At 34.8% G+C, this 12,091-nt stretch overlaps 1 protein-coding gene across 1 annotated transcript; it reads left to right on the top strand.

Annotated features, from left to right (window-relative positions):
• The first annotated feature begins 1,082 nt into the window (after positions 1-1,082).
• On the top strand, positions 1,083-3,518 carry trhrb (thyrotropin-releasing hormone receptor b). The gene is made up of 2 exons (XM_059555245.1): positions 1,083-1,970; positions 2,657-3,518. The coding sequence occupies exons 1-2, from the start codon at positions 1,197-1,199 to the stop codon at positions 3,080-3,082; spliced, it is 1,200 nt and encodes a 399-aa protein (XP_059411228.1). The 5' UTR covers positions 1,083-1,196; the 3' UTR covers positions 3,083-3,518.
• Positions 3,519-12,091: the final 8,573 nt, after the last annotated feature.

Below are 12,091 nucleotides of genomic sequence, written 5' to 3'. Positions count from 1 at the left end.
AGCTCCTGTCTGAGCCAAATGAGAAGATTTCTTGGTCATTATAACAGGCTGAGCTATTTCTAGTCTAACAGAGTGTGCCTAAAATGAAATGAATTGAAAATGGGTTTTGACCAAAGAGGGGACAACAATGTCAAAAATGTCCTGGTTTGTTGTATCAAGCTTTTACATTTTATGTAAATGCCATTTGATCAATTGCATCCTAAGGCCTTTCACATTAAATTTAACCATTCTTACAATTTATGGATAGCCTACATTAATTAAACTTCATAATGTCAAATAGATGCTGATGAAAAAACAATACTCAAAAGCTTAAGTATTATGGTTAAGACATATTGAATATTTATTTTAAATATTTAATTAAAACTACATGGAAAACATAAAAAATGTTGTATATTGGAACGAACACATACAAATAATCTGCAGAATTTTGTGTTTAATAAATTGACGCTTGCACATCGCGTTAAGGTACAGCAACACGCTGCTCGAGCATTTTTATTATTATTGTTATTTACTTAATTATTTAAGATTTGGTCACATACATGTTTAAAACTTATTTTCATTTACTTCTGACAAGTGCCTTTAAAATGTCTTCATTCTCAGACTATATAGCTAGCCTACACAAATAAGGAAAAATATTAAATCAAGTCACGTGCCTGAATAAGAGCGATAAACAATCCATCCGATGGATCGATTTAAACCTTATCTTTAAATCAAAACTTGTGTCGCATATCAGTGACACAGGACATTAATAGGACCATAAAATCTTTCATAAAAATTAACCAAGGTCATAAGATATTGTATAAGACTCGAAGTATTATGCCAGGTTTTCGTTTAACTGAACTGAATGCGTGCGTGAAACGCCCCCTTTTCGGATCACGCAGCCAAAGCGAGACTAAATTCAGCACCGTGTTCATGAGATCCATCATTTGATCTACAGCAGCAGCAGAGAGCACATCTGTCTTCATTCTATTCCATTACATTTAGAGGAGAATCAACTCCGGAAGTCGATTTATGTTATGATTTATATTGTAAGCTAATATAAATTAGTGTTTTTTTGATGACCAATAACTAAACAAGAACTGGAGACGCAAATTAAAGTTCTAAGAGGGATGAGCCGCATTTAATTAAGCTGTGTCAACTCAACTAAAAGCCTTTTTAATCTGATTTTCTGAACTTTTTTTTTTTTTTTTTTGAGAATGGAGAACTTGACAGTATTCAACGATACTCTGGAAACTTGGACTGACCGCAGTGTCAAATACAAGGTGATCAGCGTCCTCATAGTTTTCCTCATATGCGCTCTCGGGATAGTTGGAAACGTGATGGTCATCCTGGTGGTCCTCACCACCAAACATATGCGGACCCCGACCAATGGCTATCTGGTTAGTTTGGCTGTCGCAGACCTGATGGTGTTGATCGCAGCAGGTCTGCCGACCATAGCGGACAGTTTGTTCGGTTCATGGATTTTTGGGCACGCGGGATGCTTGTGCATCACATACTTCCAGTATCTAGGAATCAACGCATCCTCGTGCTCCATAACAGCGTTCACTATAGAGAGATACATCGCTATATGTCACCCGATCAAAGCGCAGTTTTTATGCACACTGTCTCGCGCGAAGAAAATTATTTTGGGAGTTTGGATTTTCACGTCGCTTTACTGCGTAATGTGGTTTTACCTGTCCGATATTCAACAGGTGCTCTACAAAGATGTGACTATAATAACGTGCGCTTACAAAGTGTCCAGAAACCTTTACCTACCCATATATTTTTTCGATTTTGGCATCTTTTTTGTTCTGCCACTCACTCTTGCTACTGTCCTGTACGGCCTCATTGCGAGAATCTTGTTTCTTAATCCTCTTCCATCGGACCCCAAGGAGGACAAGAACGGGCATTACAACTTCTCCAAAGCCCAAAAGTACAAGATGAATAACTCCAGCCGCTGCTCCAGCACGACCGCAGCATCCAGGAGACAGGTGAGAGGAACATCTGAAGTAGATTTAAAACATGAAAATATGCTCTGAATGTAGTCGAAAGTGGCATTCAAAAAAATTGAGACGTAGGCTACGTTTGTTCTTCTTTTCCTGAATTCTGCATGAATTGAAATAAAATGATTAAATACAGCAAAATTACACATTTAATGTTTTTTTCAGCTTGATTGAAATAAAAAATAGATTACTGAATAGATCATCCATCCTTCTAGATAGAAAGATAGACAGACAGACATAGATCTATCAGTCTTTACTAGGATGGATGGATGGATCGATGGATAGATAGAGACCTATCAGTCTATACAGACAGACAGATAGATAGATAGACAGACATACATATATCTATTAGTCTATCTATCCATCTATCTATCTAGATAGATAGATAGACAGACAGACAGACAGACAGACACCTCTCAGTCTATACAGACGGACAGATAGATATACCTAGCAGTCTATACAGACAGACAGACAGACAGATAGATAGATCTATCAGTCTATCTATCTGTATAGACTGATAGTTCTTAGATAGATAGATAAAGACCTATCAGTCTACACCGCTAGACAGACAGACTGACAGATACATAAATAGATATGTCATTAAAAAAAAAACATGATTTACACTGAACTGATATGGGTTTCATAACACTGTTACGGTGATTTCTTCCTGAAAGGTAACAAAAATGCTGGCAGTGGTGGTTGTTCTGTTCGCTGTGCTGTGGATGCCGTACCGCACTCTGGTGGTGGTGAACTCCTTTCTGCAAGAGGCCTACCTGGACACCTGGTTTCTGCTGTTCTGCCGCACATGTGTGTACCTCAACAGCGCCATCAACCCTCTGATCTACAACGCCATGTCTCAGAAGTTCCGCGCCGCCTTCCGAAGGCTCTGCCGCTGCGGACCCAATGTCCAGGCGACAAAGGCAGCCTATAGTGTGGCACTAACCTACAGTGTTGCCAAGGAAACGTCAACGGTGGAAAGCACAGGGCATTTTTCAACCGAGATAGACGATTTGACACCGACAGATGAGCTTTTTCCTGATAAGAAGCTTCTGTATCCAGAGGACTCTGACTTTAGGAAGGAGACTTTCAGTCAGGCCTGATAAACTCACAACAGCGACACACCATAAATCTCAGAATACTACAGATCTAACATAACACTACACACTGAACTGCAGAAACAGCACTTTGAAAGTTTCACTTTATCTTGATCTAAACAAAAAGCATGCTCAATACAGTCAAATTCATCTTTCTGTCTTGTTCACTTGCCAAACAGCTCTTTAGAATATAAAAATTAAACCACCATTACATAAGTTGCATAGTTGCATTATCTGCTGGAGTCATGATTCTTAATTAAAATCACTGTGTACTGCATATGTAATGCAGGGTAAACTGAAGTACATATTGATCTGAAAATATCTTTAGGGGTTGCCATTGTGATTAATGAATGGCCTTTTCCCCCTGCAGACCCCTGGGAAAAAAAGCTGAAACTGCTTTATTCTGCTGTTGCAGTAGTTTCAGGAATGTTGAATAAGAGTTAACTTAGTTCACATCCCACATATATTTATATATTACACAACGTTTTCCATCTAAACTAAAAATTAATGCATAGTTTGTTTGTTTTTTGGTCATTTTGATATGTGAAAGTCATTGGCATTCTGATTGAAAATTTTGACTAGAAGTTTATGAGCACCTTTTTATGTAAACAGAATGTAAATAAGAGAATTAATGAACAGCTGCATGAATAAAAGATTAAATAGATATTATATTTTTACATCAACAGCATTTATGTAAAATCTGAAGCTGAATATATGATATAATATGTTATTTGATGTGCATTAGCTCCACCAGCTGGACAGGGTTGCCAGGTGTGCAAAACAAAACCATTCTAACTGCTAATAAAGCTTGTTTTTTTTACTGTAAAAAACGTTGAAATCAGATTCTGGGGGAGGTGAGATCACTCTGCACGATTTTAGCACCGATTTTCACTCACCGTAAGGTTTTGCGAAATGCCTGAATTCAGAGGCAAATCTGTGCTCGTTCACACAAGTGACAATCATGCAGTGTGAATTATCAGATGCGATCAGAATCTCCTTCTGTGTGAAATAAGTTCTGACTGAAAATACATCGGCAATAACCTACAGCCAATGAGAGAGCAAGATACAGGGCAGCGGGAAGTTCAGGGAGGAGTTATAGAACACAATATCAGCACGCATGGCTTTGGCTCCGAGAAAAGCTCCTTCTCTGTCAGTTTGGACACAAGAAATGAAGAAAAAAAATTTGTGAACATTTCCGGTCTCGTGCAAGAACTCTGATCTCATGCGTGATTTTGCGTTATTTCCTTATCACTTCTCGCATGCGTTTGGTTGTGAAACAGTGTGCAGACCAGACAGAGCTGTCTGCGATTCTTCAGTCATGCAATGTATAACCTCATGTCGCCTTCATGCAGTGTGAACACAACAGCAACTGAATGCTACCTGGGATTGTCATGCAGTGTGAAAACAATGGCGATCCGACGACTTTGAAAATTGTGCAGTGTGAACTCGTCATAAGAAACAACCTGCGGCAACAGAGTAAAAGTAGCCCAATTCTGTGGGAAAACCACACACTTGGCAACACTGCAACTAGAAATGCATGAATAATCATTGTTTTCTCACACGTTTCCCAAACACTCCCCTTGATTGCCAATGGTCATATAAAACAAATAGTCCCGCCCCAAACCTGTGCTATTGGTTGAGCCAATGTCGCTAATCCCTGCAGCTAAAACCTTCAGAGAAATGCAAAAAAAAAAAAACATTGTGTGTACTATGTCTTACTTATATTTAATGACTACTCAGCATATAAACCAGGATAGAATAAAGAATTTTAACATGTATTCAGCTTTAAATATAATTATTATGTCATTTTTGAGTAAAGCTAACCTAGATTACTGAGTAATTGAATGTATGAAAAAATGTCTAAAAATACTTCATCTGATGAATGAATCCTTCACCATTGTTCCTTCTCTTGTATCATAAATGGGTAGACAGCATATGATTGTATTTGTGAACGTCATACTAGCCGATAAGCTAAATCCCACCACATGGCTTTGTACATGGTTAAATGTCTTGTTTTCTGTATATTTATCACATCTGACTGTGTATTAAATTATTCTACATTAATATGTTTTAGGTTTTGAATATAATATAATATCTTAGTGTTCTTGATGTGAAAAATGCTCCCCGTTTTGTTTTGACGGCTTGTCAGTTTTGCTGTTCGTTGTCAATGAATAGGCTATTTTAGTGATATTTTAGTGAATAGGCAAGTTCAGTTTAAACAGAAGTTTTTTGAAAGTTACAGTCATACAAATGTGTTTGACACTTGTCTCTACACAGAGAGATGGTTTCTAGTGTTCTGAAGTGTTAATGCATATCATATATAGATTTTGAGCTCTTTTCTTTAAATTGTGCTGTAATTGTTGTCTCCGTTTGGTGAATGCTTGCCATTACCGTTGATATATTTGATGTTGAATTATTCAATCAAACACATTAGTATCCATATTATAACTATGATATGTATATTTGCTATTTTGCATTTGTGTTATTCTCCAGGGGTTAACTAAAGCAGATATATCTACATCTATTTTCAAACATATTTCTGAATAAAATAAATCTACTGGTTCATGTAAGACTCACAATTATGTTAAATTAATTATTATTTTATATCCTTACAATAGTGGCAGTTTCTGAAAATCTTTTCTGATTTACATGAATTTTCAAACAGTACTGAATAATGCTCTGCATAATGCTGCACTGATGTCTAATTGGTCTATTTAAACTTAATTATACTGTGACTAGCACATTTCTACTGCTACATGAAGTTAACTTTCAGAAACCGAGTGCCAACTACCTCCATTCATACAAAATACTCAGCTAATCAATTCAACATTGTGGCAAATGGATGAAAGAACGAAAAGATATTTAAAAGACTGACCACTGTGTTCCTATACTGGCAAGCTCAGCAGAAGAAACACATAAAACATTAAATACAATTCAGTAAGTAGGCACCTTGAGCCTAATTCAACATTGCTATTCTTCCTTTATTCAGTATATTAGAAAAAACAAATCCCAAGTGCATTATCAAATTACATTCTAGCAAACACAGATGTTCATGTGCTCAAGTGGATTTAAGAAAGGCCAGTTTTGTCAACTGAAAAAAAGAAAAACAGAAAATGGTGGTCTCAAACTGAAACTATTGTTTGGACCCCATTGTTCTTCAAAATATCTCGTACAAAAAGTCACACAGGTTTGGATGGGGTGAGTAAATGATGAAAGAATTGTTATTTTAGGGTGAACTATCCCTTTAAATAAAAAAAAATCGAAATGTAAAAATGTAAATAATGAGTATTAAATAAATATAAAATCTGGAGCCTAAACAATTCTGCTTGATGCAGATCTTTTGGAAACTTAGCTTTTTGTTCATGCAAAAGGTCAAGGCTATATTACCTCCTGTAAGTGATACATTTTCTGTTGGTCCCTTTAATTAGCTCTGCTTTTACCTTTTCTTCTTCCTCTTAGCACAGTATTATCCACATATTATGTCCCCTGTCAGTTTTAAAATTAGATTCTGCTTGTAATGATAGTAATGGCCTTATCATCATTCAAATTATCTCAGACTGAATATCAGAAGTTGAAGTAAATTCATTGTCAGATTATTCAACTCCACTGAATAAAAGAAGATGAAATTACTGTAATTACACAGCATTATGGTGTTTATGTAACCATTGCTACAACACAGCTGCCAAGATATCATGCATGTTGAAAATTTGATGTCTAGACTTCACCTAAAATGAAGTCCACGGGCAATTAAAACATATTGAAATATATATATTGCAAACACATGCATTTAATCATGCAAAAAAAAAAAAAAAACATCAAAATGGTCTTCAAAGAAAAAAAAAAATGTAAAAATGGGAAAGGCCTGAAGTTAAACTGTTATGCTGTCTTCAGTTAGAATGAAAAGAAAACAGAGAAGTGACTATCAAAAAATATGAAAGTTATTTATAAGTATCATTACCAGTTACATAATAATAAAAGTCAACTAATAAAAGAAACATTGGAAGCACCTTGGGCAGAATTTTTATTTTTTTATGCTGGCATACAATTGTGTCAAGTTTGTGTTTTAATAACATTAAATCAGCAATAAAATCTGACAGTGGTGTCTTAAATTAAATATTATATATTTATGCATTTAGCAGACCATTTTATTCAAAGCGACTTACAGTGCATTCAGGCTAACAATTTTTACCTATCATAAATACATATATATATATATCCAGCCTTCAGTGTCACATGTAACATCCAGTCTATCACATGATCATTTAGAAATCATTCTAATGTTCTGATTTATTATGAGTGTTGGAAACAGTTCTGCTGTCGAATATATTTGATGAATAAAAGGTTAAAAAGAACTGCATTTATTCAAAATAATTGTTTTTTATAATATATATTCTAATAATATATTTTCTTTACTATCACTTTTTAGCAAATTAACACATCCTTGCTGAATAAAAGTATTGATTTTATTTAAAAAAAAAAAGAAAGAAAAAAAATTACTGACCAGTAGTGTATACTTTATATTCATCAAAGCATCCTAAAAAAGTATCACATGTTCTGAAAAAAATATTAAGCAGCAGAACTGTTTCCAAACTTTAATGAATCATCATATTAGAATGATTTTTAAAGGATCATGTGATAATGATCCTAAAAATGAAATGATAATAAATGATAATTTAAAGTATAATAAATTTAAAAAATTATTTTAATAATATACCACAATATAATACTGTATATATATATATATATATATATATATATATAACACCTCTTTGTAAAAAGCAATTTGCTTCTTTAACTGAAAGTAACAACTTCGATTCCTTCGCCTGACGCAATAGAAAAAGGATTTTAGTAGGTATAACTAGCTTCATGCAGTGCATTCCAACGCAAAATCTAGGACAAAAGAAATCTACACACGCTCCAATAAAGCATATATGAGCCTCAAAATATGCTGAAAATTATACTAATTAAAGAGTAGCTCTAAATATAAACCTACAACCAGCAATTGTGCAAATTGCTCACCATAGTCTCTCTAACAGCTTTCAGGCTTGTTGAAAGGTCCATAATTTGAAACATTCAGTTAGATATGATTATCACTGTGCTACAACCTATCTGTCCTGCAGACCACACACCTTCTGCCACTGTGCTGTGTTCATTATAACAGGGATGGTCTAAGTTTGTCACATCCCTTCACTCACTTGCATACAAGTTGTTTCACAAACCCTATCAATGGCACCAAAACGCATCTTTTGCTAATTTTGCCAAATTTTAAATGAAATATAATTCATAAAAACATAAAATACATAGATATTTTTCAATATAAGAGATGAAAATATTAATTATATATAAATAAAATACACTGCAAAAATAAATAAATGCATAGGGATATTAATACGAAATAATGCTGAACCTTTTTAATGTTTTGGACTACATCCAACAAGATGCTTTTAAAACATTAAATCATTTCACCACACAGAGTCTGTGCCGAAGCCCATAGCTTTGTTCAATGTCATTGTTCCCCTTTTTCTCCCCAGACGCAATTATTCACAAAAGATGGATGTGATCTGTTGCAGGAAAAAAGGACTGTAATTATATTAACTTGGCTTTGGTGTCACCTTAGGTTTTATCTGTGATGAAGTTGCATTCTCTCTTCTTCTCTTTTTTTTTTTTTTTTTTTTTACCACAAAACAAGACCTTATTTTATCACACAGCATATTCAGTCTGAAATTAATAGGCAAGAAAATAAGTTGTTCTTGAGAATAATACATCCAATACAGCTCCTTTTCATACCCCATTTATCCCTGCTTCTCTCTTTTCATCTTTCTCATCAATTCACAGTTTTTCCTCGCTCTTTCCCAAAAGCATCTCACATCTAAAGTAAGTTTATCATGACGTGCAGTTCTATAACCCAGAGCTAATCAGTTCAAAACAACAGTGTTTATTTGATGAGAAAGACCACCAAAAAAATGGACTAGAAGATTCTTGTATATGACTGGTTTGGATTTCGGGGGAAATTGGTTATAAAATATAAAGACAAGCACAGTCTGCTGTTCTAAAAACACTCCACAAGAAGAATTGCTTAATATAAACCGTGGCTCAAACAAATGACTTTAGAACATTTAAGCTATTACTTAGAACTGCTACTCAAATTGTAATATTTACACAATGTATTCTTGTTAATTTCAAGTGCAATATTTAAGACTTTATTCAGCTACTGTTGTGACTTCATGACAAAAATTCAAGCAAATACAAAAGGTCTCACATCATTTTTCCTAGCTGTTTTGTATATGATCAAGCAGTTAAACATGATAAAGTTTTCTTTCCCCCCTCATGGTTATCAAGGCTACATTTGAATAAAAATACAGTAAGGATAGTGATAATAATAAGAAGAATCATTATTGATAACCAAGCACATTAGAATGATTTTTGGAGAAAAACTGAAACTGGAATAATAACTGCTTTGCCATATTAAAACACAGTAGTCAACGTTTGAAGTGGTTCAAAACCCTTCATCAGAGTTGTCCTAAATGTATTCTTGTCTTAGGACAACTTTGATTAACTTTTTTGATCCACTTCAAATGTTGACTACTGTATTTTAAAATTGCAATGATATTTCACAGTGTTACAGTTTTTACATCAAACTTTTTTTTTTCAAAACCATTGTGTATACAACAGTAATGCTGTTTTGTCACACCAATTTGAGTGAAATAAGGGATTGAATCATATTCAGTAATCTTTACTGGTGCTCTGGTGTTTATAGCGAGACCCTGAAGCTTGTAGCGCCATACAGCAAATCATCTACCGAGGTTATAATTGTATTAACATCTCCAGTACCTCCCTTTGAAACTCCACATTCAGAGTGAAACCATTCACCTATTCCACATCAAAATATCCTGTTTTGAAACCAACAAACACAGAAATGCATTCCAAACCACGAGCCCATGGGTAAGCTAATGCAATATCGACTGGCCCACAGGCTATGTTTGGACACTTGCAGAGTTTAATGGTTAATTGTTATAGAAGCTTCAAGTCAAATGGGTTATCCATATTTCTGTTGTTGTTGTTGTTCTTCTGGAATACTAACGCACTTACCGCATGAAGTGGTTTCCGGTTGCATCCACCTCATGCGACTTTCCAGATGAGAGCTTATTCCTTCAGGATTGTTTGGTAATAATTAATGAAGAGAGATGCGCTCTCAAAGCGTATACTACAGGTGTGAATACAAAGAGGGGAAACAAGGGCTGATGCGGCATTCCCGGGGTGTATAAATATATCAACACCTGAGAGAGAAGCTCACTCGCTTAGTTGTTAATAAACACAGTTCGCGCCAATCGCAGTGCGCAGCGCACGCAGATGCTTTTTGGTAAGACAGAGACCTCTAAAACAGGTTCGGGAGAATCGTTTCCATTAAGCAAATGTACTAGCCTATTTCCTGTGGTTCTATAGTGGCTGCTTTTCTGTTTTCCAATGTCTTGTGACGTCAATGTCTACTTCTAATTGACCGTGGCGGTTTTATTCATGAAAAAGGAGTTTCTAAAATAAAACCATGGAAGGAAGGACTGAAAATGGTAAGGAGAATAAGGCTGCGTTCTTATGAAACATCCTTGTTATTGGGTCGACATGATCTATTGTCACACATCTTTCTCATGAGGTTCATGGCTCCCATACAACATGGCACTTGAGAAGGTAGACCTCATCTATACTACAGAAAGGCTGTTTTGAATCACACAAGTGTGCCTTGAAGACACTAACTGGACACAAATATACTGAAATATTTTCCATAATGTTCTCGGATATGTTGCAGTCCCAGTTTAGTGAGCATTTCAGTTTGCCCACAACTGTACATGCTGTAAAATGCAATCAAATGCTATCAACATATACTAAAAATATATATTATATTATTATAAATTATTATTCCACTTATTTCTGTAAATGTACAGCAAGTGTAGTTATAATTTATGCATGACTGCAAATTGAAAAAAATAAAGAGAAATATTTCTGAATGGCCAAAATATATTGTCACATTTATCATTCATCATCACGCCAACATATAATTTTTATGTATTTATGTATCTACTTATTTGTATTTTTTGTATTTTTATATTCTTTTATTATGTGTTTTATGTTCTGTCGCTGTCATTCTGCTGTACTGCGGAGCTTCTGTCACGAAAACAAATTCCTCGTATGTGTAAACATACCTGGCAATAAAGCTCATTCTGATTCTGATTCTATTTATTTTACCTAGCCACAGCTTAAATAGCTACTGTACAATGAAAGTGGGAAATTTAGAGATATTAAATATAGAAATTTGCAAAAATGTGATTTAAATTTGAACATGAATTGCTATTTGCAACCCTTTAGATTTCCATAATATGACATTTCTGAGTGAACCAATGTATTCAGAAAGAAAAATACAGGGCAGGACTTGATTTGAATTATCATGACTTGACTGGATTTTGAAATTGACATTTCATATCAGAACGAAGCTAAATTACTGCTTAAACTGCTATAGTACATAAAAGAATGTGCAAAGAAAATTAAAAATACTGAAAATTTTCCATTTTTAATCAACCTGTTATTAATTATTCCTTGGTAAAAGTCTGTTTGCAAACAGGCTTCCCTCATGTAAAAGCATGACCTGACACCACATTAAGAAAGCAACATCTCGGCGAGCATTAGAAGAATTCACAGATTCAGTGATTCTGGTGCAGATAATGAATCCAAACATCACAGGCTAATTCAATCACAAACACATGATTTAATCTGAGGCCTGAACAAATAAGGTTCACCTCACTACACAAAACAGCTGAGACAGATCTATCTCCAAGGCACATCTCTGTGGATCCTGACAAATGATATTTGAAAGGGCTGTAACACAGGGTGAAAAACAAGCATGCAATGGCCTGAACAGATATAAATGAGATTAATTCCAAAACCAAAGAAAAACACAAGAGACTGTAAGAATATGTTGCTAAGTGGTTCAGTTTGCAGCTTTCTTTGAAATCAAGGAACTGTGAC

Source organism: Carassius carassius, chromosome 8 (genome assembly GCF_963082965.1).
Source record: "Carassius carassius chromosome 8, fCarCar2.1, whole genome shotgun sequence".
Lineage (NCBI taxonomy): Eukaryota > Metazoa > Chordata > Actinopteri > Cypriniformes > Cyprinidae > Carassius > Carassius carassius.
Note: the sequence above shows the minus strand (reverse complement) of the source record. Positions and strands in the feature narration are given on the sequence as shown.